This window comes from Motacilla alba, chromosome 4A (assembly GCF_015832195.1).
Source record: "Motacilla alba alba isolate MOTALB_02 chromosome 4A, Motacilla_alba_V1.0_pri, whole genome shotgun sequence".
NCBI classification, from domain to species: Eukaryota; Metazoa; Chordata; class Aves; order Passeriformes; family Motacillidae; genus Motacilla; species Motacilla alba.
The window spans coordinates 7,995,571-8,012,089 of record NC_052045.1 but is presented as its reverse complement, the minus strand read 5'-3'; the positions used below and the strand labels follow the sequence as shown (position 1 = coordinate 8,012,089).

General features: G+C 39.9%; 1 protein-coding gene across 10 annotated transcripts in view; it reads left to right on the top strand.

Annotated features, from left to right (window-relative positions):
• Window positions 1-16,291, top strand: part of KLHL13 (kelch like family member 13) — an 80,268-nt gene extending 63,977 nt beyond the window's left edge. For 9 of the 10 annotated variants that reach the window (XM_038164590.1, XM_038164588.1, XM_038164586.1 and 6 more), the window contains 3 exons: window positions 197-992; window positions 8,139-8,252; window positions 9,818-16,291. In XM_038164590.1, coding sequence (XP_038020518.1) covers window positions 197-992; window positions 8,139-8,252; window positions 9,818-10,305 — 1,398 coding nt within the window. In that variant the 3' untranslated portion in view covers window positions 10,306-16,291. The remainder of the gene's footprint in view (window positions 1-196; window positions 993-8,138; window positions 8,253-9,817) is intronic. The other variant, XM_038164589.1, reaches the window with a different exon arrangement.
• The last annotated feature ends 228 nt before the right edge of the window (window positions 16,292-16,519 follow it).

Here is a 16,519-nt window from a genome sequence, read left to right as displayed (position 1 = left end):
ATAAGGAATAAATTGGGTCTCCCTTTGCAGTCATGAATATATACACTGCATTGAATATTTGCTCATGTGTAAATCACCTTGAACACTGCCAAATGCTGAAATGTTGCTGATTCTACAGTATTCATTAAATTTTACATTATCATTTAGACACCAAATTAAGAAAGCGTTTTGATTCCTTTTTCTGTTTGCTTAATAGGTTTCATTGGAAAACTGTGTTGAGGTTGGGCGAATTGCCAACACATACAATCTCACAGAAGTGGATAAATATGTTAATAATTTCATCCTGAAGAACTTCCCTGCATTATTAAGTACTGGTGAATTTGTGAAACTCCCTTTTGAACGTCTTGCCTTCGTGCTTTCAAGTAATAGCCTTAAGCACTGCACTGAACTGGAACTCTTCAAGGCGGCGTGTCGCTGGCTGCGCTACGAGGAGCCTCGCATGGAGTACGCCGCCAAGCTCATGAAGAACATCAGGTTCCCCCTGATGACACCCCAGGATCTTATCAACTACGTTCAGACAGTGGACTTCATGAGAACTGACAATACCTGTGTCAACTTGCTTCTGGAGGCCAGCAATTACCAAATGATGCCGTACATGCAGCCGGTGATGCAGTCGGAGCGGACGGCCATCCGCTCGGACAGCACGCACCTGGTGACGCTGGGCGGGGTGCTCAGGCAGCAGCTGGTGGTCAGCAAGGAGCTGCGCATGTACGACGAGAAGGCCCACGAGTGGAAGTCCCTGGCTCCCATGGACGCGCCGCGGTACCAGCACGGCATCGCCGTCATCGGCAACTTCCTCTACGTGGTGGGCGGCCAGAGCAATTACGACACCAAGGGAAAGACGGCGGTGGACACGGTCTTCAGGTTTGATCCGCGCTACAACAAGTGGATGCAAGTGGCATCTCTAAACGAGAAACGGACCTTCTTCCACCTAAGTGCCCTCAAAGGACATTTGTATGCAGTCGGAGGTCGGAATGCAGCGGGCGAGCTAGGTGAGTCCTCCTGGAGCCAGCCCCTTGCCCTCTGCTGGGCCTGCAAATACCCTCTGCCCAGGGAGCGGGTGGAGAGAAACAAGCTGAAGTCATTGGAGTGCTGCTGCTTTCTGGGAATACTGCAAATGCAGAGAGAAATTTGTCTAGATACAAATTAGAAGTTAGATACAAAGTCTAGAAGTTAATTTGTCTAGATACAAATTAGAAGTTAATTTTAGAAAGGATCCCACAAAACAATTCCAAACGCATATGTCTTGTGTGTTGATGCATATTATCCAGTGTCTTGGCCTTTACCAGGAAACATGAAGTAAGCATCTATGTCTGCCTGTGTAAGTGTGGGGAATATAAATGCAGTTTTAAAAAGAAAAAAATTAATCATTACTTCAGCTGAGAAATGAAACCCATTCCTAAGGGATACATGGCTCTAGCTGAAACTCACTCTTAAATGAACATTGCATTTTAAAAGACAAACATTTTCTGGAATAGTATTTGAAATGCCAAGGGGTTTTCTGCTGTGGTTTTTTTGTTTTGGTTTGGTTTGGTTTTTTCATTTGTTTGTTTGTTTTTGTTTTGGTTTGTTTTGTTTTTTTTTTTTTTTTTTTTGTTTTTTTGCTTTGTTTTAGTCTTTTGACTGTGATTTGTTTCACTCACAGATTAGTGAGATTCAGATAGTCTGATGTTCTGGACTTTTTAATTATTAAAAATGTTATATTTCACCTATGATCTTATTTGTACAAATGATTGAATGAGTTGGTCCTGGTGCCTCTTCTTTTCCCCCCTCGCAAATGATATTTAATTTAGCTTGACCAAAAAAAACCCAAAACAACCCAAACAAACAAAACAAAAACAAAACAAAAACACCAAAAAAGAAACAAACAAACAAAAACAGAAGAAAAAACCCCATATCAGTTTCCAGAGAACAAGATAGAAACAAATAACAAATACATGGTAAGTTTAAATTTAACAAAAATATGCAGAAGATCACCCCTATTAATCCACTGCATCCTGCAAAGCCATATTGGTTAGCATTTAGTCTAGTCTGGATATGAGACTCAACTGTACATTTGTCTGTGCTTTAAAATTGAAATGTCATAGAGATTATGCTTGGAAGTTTAGCATAATATGATATCTAAACCAGATGTAACATCTCATCATTTAGTTTGCTGTTTTCAGCCTAATACTCAACTGTCCCTTGTCCCTTTGTGGCTTCTACCTCTTGCTACCAAGATTTACTTTCCAGAAATGCACAGATATCTGTAAGTGCAGTGAGAAACATATTTAATTGAAACAATACAAAACTTGATTTCTGCTGCAGGATCTGTGGCTTCTTAAAATCACTGCATCTTGGTTATTCACATACACAGGTTTAATTAATTGTCATGTTGCAAACTTTCATAGGAAACATACAGTACACTGCTTCCACTAGAAAAAAGTGGCCTGGCTTTGCTAGAAATTTTAATTCCATTCCAATGTTTGATGAGATGGGACATTTAAAAATGCCTCCTTTTCCAAAAAGATGGGAAACTGCTTAGCAATAACTTGTTTTCCCTAGACAGCCATTTTCTGATGCAGATCCTGAGGTTTACAGAATTTTTTACTATTATCACTATTTACCTGAAAACACATCCTAAACAATCTCAATATCCTCTGGACGACTAAATGTACAAAATAACATGTATTGATCTTTGAGTATCAGGAAACCTGATATTAGCTTTGGTGAGCTGTTTTCTAACAGTATGAATTAATAGCAGATAATCAGATTGCTGACCTTGTGCACTGTACGGTCTGAACAGATGAGGGTTATAAAAATGTCAGTGGAAAAGTTGCAAGTCTGACAGAATCAATATGAAATAATATTGTCACTAAGCCAGTGCAACCTGTGTGTGAAGGAGGCTTTAAGTGCAGCATTACCTTAAATTAGATCAAGCAGTATCATTCTGCTGACCTCAACTTTTCTGCTTTCTTTAATTAAAATACAAAATTTATCACCTATCTAAAATTCTTTTGTAAAGATATCATTAAAATGCTGTAGCAATTTCCACACAGACCTGAAAAATGCCACTGGATCATTCTGTGGGAGGAGCACTCTAAATGCTAAATGTTGTAGCTGTCTGATGCTTTGATTTGGGGCTTCAGGTTCTTTTCTTGTTAATTGTGAGGTGAGTCACTTTTCATTTTCATATTTCTTTCATAAACCTTGACAACTGGAAGATGCAATCCAGCTTAAACTTCCCATTCTGTTCAGAAGAGAAAAGCTCTAAGGCTTTTCAAAGAGAGAAGGTCAAATCTGTGTTGGACAGATATTAAAGAAGTTGCCCTTGGGTTCAAACTAATTTCAGTCTGTTGTTAGAGAGGAAAAATTCCCAAAACCTGAATTGAGCTTTCTGGAAAATGGGCTCTTATGGAAAAGAGAGTTAAAGTTACTAAAACTATTTCTTTTCCCCCCTGACATTCATGGGCATAAAAATTATAGTTTTTGAGGCTTTCTATCAAACCTTCTGAAAACAGTTTTCAGATGTTTCTTCTTCGGAGAACTTTGTGAATGTCACTTTCTACATTTGCATACTTGCTTTAGTGTAAAAATGAGCTGCTGTTTTACCAGTGCATGCCATTGGGAAAAGTTTGGTTCACTGGACAGGATGAGTGAATTTCCATGTACAGGGTGCATGTGTTGGAATGTGATAAATGTATTCTTTAAATGTCCTGAATTGTGACACTATAATTTAGATTTTTCAACCCTGTGACAGCTTAGGGCTGTGCAGAATTAAGCACCCCTCCTGGAAGGATTGTAGATAATTCTGGTTAGTTCCCTTTAAGTGTCAAGGCCAGAGGTATTTCCAGAAGGCAGGAGAGCAGCCCTTGGGCACGGGAGGAGCCCAGCCTGGAGAGGGCAGGTGTGCAGAAAACAAGACTTTTTGGAGAAAGAGACAATGGGAAAAGCAGGTGTGGCTCACAAAGATACTTGTGAAGCACAGCACACTGGCAGACTCCAGCTGAACACTGGAGACTGTTTTCTCTTCTGACAAGAAGATTTTTGTAGCTCATTGTAAGAGTTCAGTTGTGGTGCTTGATGATGGCAGAAGCTGTGTGTGTAAGTAAGAGAAAACTTGTGCATTGGGTATGTTCCAGATACTTCAGGCTCTGCTGTTGATAGGCTGGAGTAGAGTTTGGGGTTTTTATAAATGGGCTTTTCCTCAACACTTTAGGGGAAGTTGGGTTGTGACTAAACCACAGATTCATTCATCATGCTGCAATAAGGACAGAAAGAGAAAACTGCCAGGCCAGTTACCTGTTCTTTTGACCCTCTGCCCATCAAGTTGGAATATACTTGTTTTCCAGATGCCCTCTATGATGTTGAACCTTCCTTGTTTATGTAAAAACTTCCCCTGTGAGTGTGTGTGTGTACATATATATGTATGTATATAAAGATACAGCTAATGTATTTTAAATGTTGTTGATTGATATGCACCAGTATCCAGTTGGGCTGCTCACTGTCAGAGTAGTATTGTGAATATCAGACCAGAGTGTGAACTAGAGGACCTCTTGTGCAGAGGCTTATTTTGGAGTGGCTCCTTGCTATGCTAGGACAAAAATAGTCAGGACTATTTAACCAAGTCAGCTTAGAGTTGTACATGAATAAGATGTATTATAGAAGTAGTATAACAAAGTTAAGAGCCTGGGTTTTGGGACATCACAGAGTTGCTAAGTGCTGCTGTAACAGACCTCAAGACACTTAAGAAGCTACTGACAGAGAAGTGTTAAATATCTATATACTCCTTAAATAGCATGACAGATGGCACTATAAAATGGGAACAGGCTGAACATCCCTTGGGACTGCCAACACTTTGTGTCTTTTTGAGATTGCTTAATTCTATTAAAATGAGGCCTGTCTTCCTTGGATTATGGTAATGAACACATCAGAAGTTCTACTGTTAAACATAAATAGAGCCTGGTCTGAATCATTCATGGTGTTGGAAGAATGAATCCATCACTCTCACTTAGGTGCATTAAAGTAGCAGTTTTAGACTGTTTTGTGAACTCTGCTCTGTCTGGAGATTGTCTAAGGAAGAATTTGTCTCTCTTAAATTATGGGCACCTTTAATAGCTGGAATTTTGAATTTTTTTTCTTTTCAGTGCAGAGGAATATCTTGCTAAAAGAGAGAAGTTGAATGACCTTGCAAGGTAACAGGGAAACAAGTATATAGATCAATCTAAGAGTAGTGTTTTTCAGCTGGAAAGTGATTAGCTTTGTTTTAGAGCACAATGGATGTGAGATTTGGGTTGGAATAATTTGTCTGAAACAGTTTCAGACAATACTTTGGCTGTGTTAGGAATGTAACAGACAGTTTTGAAGCCACATCAGAAAGTGATGGGTCTTGGACTCAGCACCATCCTTTCTCAGATAAATAATATCTTTACGACATGGTGATAGTGGTGGTGGTAACGGGTACCAATTCTGCATGTTTTGTCTTCTCTTGTTAAAGGGATGTTTTGGCTATGGCTTCTCTCTTAAATGCAGTTTGTAGTGCAGAGTGAGATAAAGCTGTCCAGCATTGAATGTCACGTTCATCTGTTTGCTGCTGGCTCTGCTCTTCCTTTGCCCATCCTCTGCTCTCCCTGTCCTTGGAGCGTGTTAGAAACACAAGTTCCTCACCTCAGTGAGCACTTTGGGAAGGAGATGCAGTTTTTGTGGAAGCAGCAGAGCGATGTTTCAGCACAGAGGAGCACGAGCACGGGTTGGAAGGGGCTGCCCTTGGGGTGGAACTGGGACAGCTGTAATTACTCGCACATCAAATCTGTTTCCTTCTGGTTTTGAAATTTCTGCACATCTTTGCTTCTGATTGGTAAATAGAGCAGAGTGGAAAGGAGATTTCCTTTTAAAAAAAAGAATATTGGAATGGATGAATATGTTTACAAGAGCGAGCATGGGTTTATTTGGGGATTGAGCAAAAACTGCAGGTGATGTCAAGGTGGCACTGGAGAGAAACACAACTCACAGATGTAATTTTAGGTGTCATTTGTGGAATCAGTTCTTTGTGCCTATATCTTTCTTTGGGCAAGAGAGTGTCTCCAGCATTCACTGGGTTTGTGGCTAAGTCCATGATGGGTTACAGAAGGCCTGCAGCATATCAAATGGAAAATAATGATTTTTTTTAAAAAAAGGAGATTTCTGTCTTTATTAAGAAAATCCAAACAACCAAGGCAGATCTCTTAGAGTAAACTTGGGAATTTGCCCATATATTGGGCAGATTTTTTAAATCAAGCATATGGTACTTCACCTGACTTCAGTTCCTTTGTATTGGTTTGTTATTTTTTGTCCATCTTACACATCCCTGAGCTGGCAGAACTGGGAGTCCTTGTGTGGGCCACTTGCACAGAACCAGATGCATTTCAAGATTTCATTACTATTTTGAAACAGTTTGAAGAATATGAAATTAATAATTTTATACATGCAAATCAATGTATATGATTTGTTCAGAAAAAAAGCAGATCTTTAGTGTGTTTTGCCTTGTATCATGAGCTTAATGTTCTGGACTGGCACTTTTCTGCATTTCATAAATTTAAAGTTCAGCTCCTGGGTGGGGAAAAGCTGAAGCAAATCCAGTGTGCTGTAGCAATTTAACAATTCTTATGTGCAAGATAGATTTTTTTATTTTTCACTTCTAGCCTTAGATGATGCTCAGCTGGCTGCCAAACAGTATTTCTGACTTAGAACTGGAAGCTTCTATTTTCAGGGCACCTACTTGAGACACTGATTGCATGGAATTATGTATTATCATCCCATTTTGCAACAATAAAGAGGTTATGCAGCAACTAAAAGAGAATTCAGAAGGTCACTCTTAATGTACTCTATACTAATTTTTTCATGACTAGGGATTTTTTTCTGTAGTCTGAGACCATAGCTATACTCTTCTAAAATGATCCAGAGGATCAGCTTTGGAGTTAGGGTGAGGTGCCTTATATTCACTATGTGTTCCTCTCTGATGTTCTTTACTGGCTCTATAATTCTGTAATTAGGCTTAAACTAAAATGAACTAGATTCTGCCTTTAAAATGACAAGTTTCTCAGATTCTAAGGGTATTTTCTGTCTTGGTTGATGTGTGATCCTGCACTATTAAGTCACCATCACTGATTCCATAGAGCTGACTCAGATTTTCTACTCATGATTCAATAAAAACCTTGCTCTAGAGCAAGTAAAATGCCAATTTAAAGACAGATTCAATTTTTCTAGGTATAGTTCATAAACATCCAACAAAGATTAAGCAGTCTTCAATTATTTAAAATGAGATCTAATTTGTCTTTGAGATAATTATTGACAATTTCTCTGTGCATCATAAAGTCACTATATTATGGGTGTTTTGAGGACCTTGTGCCCCTCTGATCATACTGTAGTAGTCAAGGTGCCAGACCTAGAACTTGCTCCATTTTTGAATCTGCCTTCTATTTCTATTCCCTGTGCTTTTTGCAGCCCTTTTCCTGCAGCCTGCATCTCTCCCATCTTACACTGGAGAGTTTTCCCTCTCAGGAATCCGTTCTGCTCTGACTCCTGGGTACTGCTGGCTACTGTCCTCTGTGATTTCTGATCTGATAAAACCCTTGATCATTCTAACATTCCAACTCACAGGGAAAACTGCACAAATGGAGTTGTGCATCAGCACAGCCACTGCTTATCTCCTTGCCAGATTCAGGGATGTTTAATTTTTTTTTCTTTTAAGCTTGGCTTTTGTAAATTGATGTAATGACTTGCATATGCTGTGCTGTATGCTGCTGTGCAAATCCTTAATAAAATACTGTAATACAATAGAAAATTAGCACACAGAATAGAAAATTAGAACACAGAGTGTTCTCTGAGCAAGTTTGCTGCTGGTACAACCCAGCTGGACACAATCCTATGCAGCCTGTTCTTGGTGACCCTGCTTTAGCAGAGGAGCTGGATGAGGTGGAGGAGATGATTTCCAGAGGCCCTTTCCAGCCCCATCTGTTCTGTTTCTGTGGTAGTGCTCCAGAATTCCCTTGAGACTCCCTCAGCTGAGCAGTGTTACTTGTTGGCACTTCCTCTGTGAATCTTTCTGCCACTGCACTGAGCTCAGCACCAACCTGCCGTGCTGCTTTCAACACTTCTGTGCTCTCATTTGTCTCCAACAGCCACTGTGGAATGTTACAACCCCAGAATGAACGAGTGGAGCTACGTGGCAAAAATGAACGAGCCCCACTATGGTCACGCTGGAACCGTGTATGGGGGGTTAATGTATATTTCAGGTAAATAAATAATGCCTGTGACATCATCTCTGTGAGACAATTCCTTGTCTGACTTTTTCTGTTTCAGCAGCAGACAGTACAAATAAATCTGTGGTTGCATCTGATTGCCATGGTATCAGTAATGATGCAGTTTCATATAAAGCCAATCAAACAGCACATACACTGCTGGCTCTGACAAAGTTATTGTAGATAATATTATGCTTGTTAATTGAATAGCTCTGAATTCCAAAGCACTTACTCACTTTATCAATCAAAATAAAGTTTTCTTTAGCCACAAATATAAATTTATATAGCAATATAATTAAACATAATATTTTTATACTATATAATTATAATTGTGTATGACAGTATTAAATAATTATAACATGTATTATGATATAATATAGCAATTAAACACCCTCCCAATAACCTTTATAATGCATTGGAAATTTTATAACTTTAAACAATGTTTGCCTTCATTGAGGTAATGGAAAGGGCTAAGTTCTCATATTAATCATAGCATATAAGTGATATCTGTACTTTCACTGTTTTTTATTTGAAATATGCTTGTCCTGTGTGTCACTGAGGTTGTAGTTTCATTACTTTTTTTTCCAAATGGGTTGTCTAAAAATCTGTTATTAGCTTAATTTTTAAAGAAGATTCAATCTGTCTGTCAGTGATCATTGCAGGCATCACAGGCTTGTATTCTCCTGCTGAAATTGTAAAGGACGTCCTCTTAAGAACTAAGCTGAAATTCAGGGCAGGAGATGGGACAAGGATGCTTAGCTGACAAGAACTGGTGGAGGGATGTGCTGGAGCAGCTTCATTTAGGGGCTCTTGTCCCAGTAGGCTTGGAGGAATTTGCTTTAGAATTTACTGTGAGATACAGGTGCCTATTTTTCTGTGAGCAAGTCCATTGAGCTCCTAATTGCCGTGCTGCTGTCAGTTGTGTTTTGCCCATTTTGCTTGTTTTACTGCAGGTGGCACATACATATGCTGTCTGCTGTGGTTTTTTCATGTCGATCCCACAGATTTTTCTTTTCCTTTTGTCCTGGAGCCTCTCCAAATGCTTTTGCAGGGAGCTATGGAGAAGGTAAATGTAGAGGGAACCCTAGGTAACTATTAACTGAAGAATATTTGAAATGTGTGTCCTCTCTCTATTCACTTGAAGTTGATGAAAAAAAGTGTTTTGATGAAAATTCTGCTATGTGATACTTTAAACACAGTGGCATAGTATCAGAATTTGAAAGGGAAATGGATTCTTGATGGTGAGAAACATAACTAGCAAACTCAATGAATACAAGCAAAGAAATAAATTTGCAAAGTAGAAGCATAGGTAACAGTTTTTTGTTCTTTTAATCTGCCAGTATCAATTGTGTAATGAGGTGCAGTGTGAGACATGGCTTCTGTCCATATTCCCATTTAAAGGAACAAATGTCATTTGAAATGGAGTATTTCTGTGATAGTAATCTAAGCTAGAATGAAGATGTTTTAAGGAAGATAGAATTCTTTCAGTAAAATGTATTTTTTGTTATTTAATGCTTATTAGGGTGAGCACTCCTCTAACACGTGTCTTGTCTCTTTAGGGGGAATTACCCATGACACTTTCCAAAAGGAACTCATGTGCTTTGACCCTGACACAGACAAATGGACTCAGAAAGCTCCGATGACGACAGTCAGAGGTCTGCATTGCATGTGTACTGTAGGAGACAAGCTGTATGTTATTGGTGGAAATCACTTCAGAGGAACCAGTGATTATGATGATGTTCTAAGCTGTGAATATTACTCCCCAACTCTAGACCAGTGGACTCCAATTGCCGCCATGTTACGTGGGCAAAGTGATGTTGGGGTTGCTGTCTTTGAAAATAAAATCTATGTTGTTGGAGGATATTCTTGGAATAACCGGTGTATGGTGGAAATAGTTCAGAAGTATGATCCAGAAAAAGATGAGTGGCATAAAGTATTTGACCTTCCAGAATCCCTTGGTGGCATTCGAGCCTGCACTCTCACTGTTTTCCCTCCAGAGGACAATACAGGGTCACCGTCCAGAGAGTCTCCTCTGTCAGCACCTTAAACCATCCCTTGGCTCACCATCTTGTAGTAACACCTCTGCTCTGCATCATGGGGTCTGTTATTTTTCTTCAGTAGTTTCTGTTAGGCTTAGCCTACAGCATTTCATACAATTACTGGAAAAAAAAAAAGACTTTGACATTATTTGTGCTGTTTGTTTGGCCTAGAATGTCTCTCAAGTGGTTGACAAAAAAAGATGTACTCGCCCGAGCCAAATGTTTAACAAATGAGAGGGTATTGTCTATAAAATGTATGAGCTAGGTACGTTATTAATGTTGTATGTTGGGTGTGAGGTACCTTGTAGCTTACATTTGGGAGCCCAGTGAGTCAAATTTGTATTGAACATGTCACTGAATTTCATGTTGAAATCCTTTTTCCATTCATTTCTGACTGCAGATCACAAGGGTAGGTAGACCACATCAATGTGAACTCTCTGAAGGTTGCCAAGGGGCCTGAGCTACCTCCCTCTTTACACAGAGTATTTTTGACATATCTTTTACCCACCTGACTTTGTGGGTGCTTTCAGAGCATATGAAGTTTCTTAGGCAGAGGGAAGAAATAAAATAATTTTAAAATATTAGCACTGTACAGGAGCGGACCTTGTAGAGGCCGGGATTTTTTAATAACATATATCGAGTGTTTTTCCTGAGTCAGTTGAATGATGCTTCAAACAAAACGTCCTAAACAGGTTTGTGTTTTTTAATTTGGTTTTTTTTTTTTTAGGAATCGGCTTCCGCTTGCATGGGAGCACACACTATTAACAAATGGGAATTCAGTGCAGTTGTGTATTCTATGCTATGGCTGTACTGAATATGGGTAGTTAAGGGCTAGAATCAGTAACCTAAGCCACTGAATTTGACCAAATGGTTCCATCCGATCAAATTTAATCTACCTTTTCTCCTTTGCTGTTGAGATAACTTGCGTAATGTGTCCTCTGTATAGTCTCAGTTAATAAGGTTATTTAGCACAAAGTGCAGCTTCAGTGAGAGAGCTGCTTTTGCTCAGTGAACCTGGACTACCACATTTTACCTTCTTTTGTTCAATAAAACTTTTAACTGCAGTTACCAGTCTAAGCTACCTCATTAATGTATTTGGTTTTCTTCCTCTGCCTCACTGTCTCCAGGATACGTGTGACGTATATCCACCGGGTAGGTGAACCTGCTAGGAAACCAATGCACCAGTGATCATGAATGGGTATTTTTGACCTACTTTTAAGAAACTATTTTGGTCTGATGTGTTCATTTTACTGTTAGGGACTGATGAAAAACCAGTCTTAATTTTTTTTTCCCTTGGAGAACTGCTTATGTGTGCAGCCCTGCAAATTCACAGGGATCTTTACCTGCTCCAAAATACAGCGCCCTGCTGACAAACTGCAGCTCTGATTATGCCATTGTGATTGTTCTGAACTTCCCTTCATGTTACAAGTCATTTTGCTAATGAATACAGTCACAGGGGCATCCTCTGGGGAAAACTGTTTAAACCAGCTTATTGTGTTACCTATTAATAATAACCAAGTAAAACTTAATGGACTTTTTTGGGATTTTGCTATTTGTGTTTTGTCCCTGCTTGATGCAGGGATCAAGCAGCAGGATTACTGTGACGTCAGATTTGGAAGTACTGATATTTATTCTTTGTGCAGTTTACTAGTAATGGTCACTACCAAAATCTACATGTAAGCTTAAGGTTTCGTAATTGTTTTAGTTCAAATCAAAATCAATTCTTCCTCTTTAAAAAATTGAAGTCTCAATTCCATGTGGCTGTGCAAGGTTGTTGCAGGTGGAATAGTGGCACCAGTGGATACTCCTGGAAACTGGCCAGTGAAGATAAATTGATTCATCACCCTAAGAATACTCTTCTTATGATGTTCAAAGCACTGGATAGAAACATGTTGCTCTGTTGTTCAAGGATTTTCAATCATTTAAGTGTCACATGCTATTAATTTTTTTCCAGCTCAAAGACCAGATTTTAGATCCTGCTTGAGTTTAAATCCCCTGAAATCCATATTCAGTGTCTCTTTTATTAATTAAACTGAAAAATACTAGAAGGAGTTGCAATTCCTTTGGGATAATGTAAATATAACCTGCTCTTTTTATGCTGGGGATGAGGGACACAGTGTTTAAAAGTGGGCATCTTCACTGGTGTTCTCTGTTTGGAAGAAGTTTAACATGGGTTCTGATCGTTCTGAGGTGGTTTAAAGCCAGGATGTCAGTGTTGTGTCTGAGCCTTGTATAGCCAGGAGCTGGCATATGGCCACAATGTTGAGGGGTTTTTGTTTTGTTTGTTTTTGTTTTGGTTTTTTTTACTCATTATTTGTTATATGAAAAATGGAAGAATTACTTTTGAACGTTTTGTCATCAGTGGATTAAATGTAGTGCTTCAATCAAATTAATCTTTGGGGTTTTTTGTTGGTTTTGTTTTTGTTTTTTTTTTAAATCTCCCTCTGGATTAAAGTGTTTATAATTACATTAGTTAACGTTTATTCACTAGGACTGAAAAGCAAACATCAAAGACTTGCCCAAAACTGCAAACTGGTTTCTTCTGTAATGTAGTATGAAATGACTTGATGCTCATTGAGTCTTTCTTAACCATAGCATAAGAACCCCTTTCTGGCTCTGAATCCACAGCCATAGGTAAACACATGGATACACCAAATTTCCATTTCCACTCAGGCTGCCTCTTCATGAATCTTGGATTCTCTCATGTTGCAGTTGTAGTACCTGAATCAGAAAAGCATCTGGATAAAAAGCAATTATAGCTATTTGACTTGAATGAAATTAGGGTTGCAAGGTGTGCCAGCTGGGAGAGCCACGGGAGCTGTCTGCCCTCTCCCAGTGATGCAGACACACGCTGCGAAATGCATTCAGACTTTGCTTTTTTGGTGCCCAATTAGCAGCAAATGCCAAAAGGGCTCACTTCCATATACAGTTTGCCCAAAGGCCCATCTGGTATCCCTGTAAAAGCCAGCACTCTGACTCCAGGCATGTGAGATGACATTTCCCTTGTTCTGTGTTTTGAGATAGGACAAGAACAATGGGGAAGAAGACCTGGGAAAATCCAGGTTATGTAAAGTTTCTTTGCCTTGTTAGCATCAGAGAGTTCATCGTCTGCTGGTATCCATTTTTCTGTGATCCCCTCCCCTTAGAAAGTTGTAAAGTCCAAGAGCCTGGTCCAGGGAAAGCAGTTCCTGCAGGGATCCAGCCAGTCTTGTGCTACGTGGGATAAAGGAGTTGTGCTGAAGGGATGAGCGCTGGTGCAGCAGAACGTGGCTGACAGCCTGGCTGTGGCTCTACAGGCCCCTTGGGTGGAAGAATCACTTTACCTGTTCTCAGGACAAAAGTGAGCTGTTTTCTTATAAACAATGCTATTTTTAAATTGCCCATTCTGTTTCTGAGGGATCTCCAAGGGGGAGCATTATAGTGACAGTCAGAAGCTCAAACCAGTAGTCTGGTCCTTTAGTGCAATAATGGCAATCATGGATTAGAGCAGTTTGCATGCAGATAAATTAAGTTCTACCTAAAGGCTTACAGTCTTAATCTGATGGGCTGGTTGGACATCAAAAAATAATTTGATACCGCAGCAACAAGTGCAGTACAGATATCTGGAGAAGTTTCTAACCAAAGAGTTGAGGATGATCTGATAAGAAAAGATCATAACACTTTTCTTTGCAAAGTTCATTCTGCCTACCAGGATTATTGTTCCTTCTTAATTTGCCCTCCAGCTGGTGATTACCTCACCTTTACACTGGTGTCTGACTCTGCTGGTCACTGTTTTTTTAATCCTTGGCTTGACTTGATGTCCTTGGTAGCTGATATCTCTGTTAGTTCCTCTGCTCCTGATCAGAACAGATAAAGCAGAGGCTTTTTTAGTGGCACTTACATCAAGAGAGAAAATAACCCACTGTTGATAAATGTATTTGTAATTCAGCTTGTGCATTCTTGGAAATATAAAATCAGTTTTAAGCTAGTGAAAGATATGTGCATGTTGCAGGAGTGATGTGTGTCCCATTTCTCCTGGCTTGCACCTTCCGTGGTGTGTGGAGGGTGCTGTGCAGTGGTGACCCAGAGATCTGGAGGGAGAGTCAAGCTCTCATGTGGCACTTTATACTTTCCATGCTCTGTGAAAGTGTTCTTTACTTGCACACCATATGTAGCTCATTGGGTATTTTTTCTTTTATATTTTACATGTGAATAATTATTCTTTGTGTGCAAATGAGGTCAGAAAAAAAAGTCTTAAAGGACAGAGTTATTCTTTGCTTAATTGATAAAGTTTTTAGTCCCGTGAGTATTGCAGGACCCTTCAGCTGTGAAAAGGTGATTGCAGTTTGAGAGCCAGCTAGGAAATCCCGATGGCTTTCCTGCCTGTCACCAGGTCACACCGTTGCCAGTCTTTCACAGGTCATTGAGTGAAGTTCTCTGTCAGAAGGCTCCATATTTGTGTCCAGCTCTGGACCTGCTGATTTCCCACTCTGGGGAAGACCTGGTGGGATGTGTTTTCACAACCTGAAACAACACGGCTTGTTTTTTTCAGGACTGCCACCATCAGTGACACACGAGTCCTCCAGAGCTCTTTGATGACCTGGTAATTAGTATAGAGATGTAGCCCAGGTAACCTGGGAGTGGTGCTACAGCAGGAGCCACAAGTGGCTGACATTCCTGAGAGGATGGTCTCCTACTATATGTATTACTTTGGCTCGAGTGCTGTTTTTGCCCCCATCTTTGGGAGTATTTATTGCTGCTGTTTGAGTTTTTAACTTTTTATTCATGAAATGAGCACTGCCTCTGTGAGTCTGCAGCGGGAGCAAAAGGCTCAGGTGGCTCTTTCAGAGCTGCATGCTGTCAGGCTGTCCACATGGTTATTAAACCCTTTCTATTTGGAGTTCTGTTTCTTAAGTGTTTAGGAGAAATCATTTTGCAATGTGAAAAGATCTCAGATGAAAATGTGTTTGGGACTGGAACAAAAATGCATATTATTTTAGATTTTTTTTGTCATGGTTTAGAGGTTAGTTTGGACTTTCAGCTCTCACAGACTGAATGGGGAGTGATATATATATATTTTTTTTTTTTAAATAACTTATAGTTGGCTTAAGTGAGTCAAAGCTCAGTTATTTGTACCTGCTTGCACTCTTGGCTGGCCTGTTGCTGTATTCTCCCTCAGACCAAGCATTCTGTGCTGTCTGGCATCTGTTTCCGTGTGTAAGAGCACCTCCTGTCTTCCCTGCTGCCTGTTGATTGAGTTCCAAAATCAATCTGAGCTTGGGTTCTTACATCCAAAGTACCTGTGGAGCTAAAGACCACGTGGAGCTGTGGATTGAGGGCCATGGCTTTGACATTTAATTCCCCGCCAGCCCCTCACTGCTTTGCAAGGTGTTCTCAAACCCAGCTAAAATCTGTGTGCACGAGGCAAATCTGTCAGGCTGAAAATTTTAATAACCTGGGCATCTAAAGACCACCAGAGTGTCCTTGTCCCGTTTGCAAGGAGAGTTGTGCACATGAGCTGCTGAGGGCTCTGGGAGGGGGCAGGCACAGGAACTCCTTGGGTAACCATACTTTTTGTTGGCCTTTGGGTCTGCTCTTCCTTCTGTGCCCGGATGGAGATGGCGGGAGGGAAGGTCAGGATTGGGTCACACGTTCCAGCTCTCAGTAGAGAGCAAATTTGTTTATTCTCCTCTGTCTGCACAATGCTACAGGAAAAAGAACTGTAGGAGCATTTCACATTTTAAACATTGTTTCACAGAACAGTATTCATTAATGTAGGAAAAATTAGTCTGTTTTAACCTGTGTTCCTCATAACCAGGATTGTTCCAAGATACTTGGCTTCTGTTGAATTAATAACTTTGCCTTTACCTCCCTTGTTCAAAGTTACTGTAAAAAAAAATTGCTTGGTTTCTTTTCCATTTGTTTTTCGTTGCTTGTAACCTTTTCTTAGAAATGTGGAAATAATTTTCCTTACATGTTTTATGCACCGAAATAAACACACCACTGATCACCTGAGTCCCCTCCCCATGTTTCTTACTCAGTGCCTGCCAGTGTATCTTTCCATATTTTTTACCCAAATGTTTGACAGCTGTCAATAAATACCATCACAGAGTCATAAAATTCCTTCTGACGGGTGCTGCATTGTTAATTGGGATAAAGAGGGATCATGTGTTTTCTTAATCACTTCTGGGGAAAAAAAATTGCTTTGAAAAACAGGCCTGCCCTGTTTAATACATTTAAATG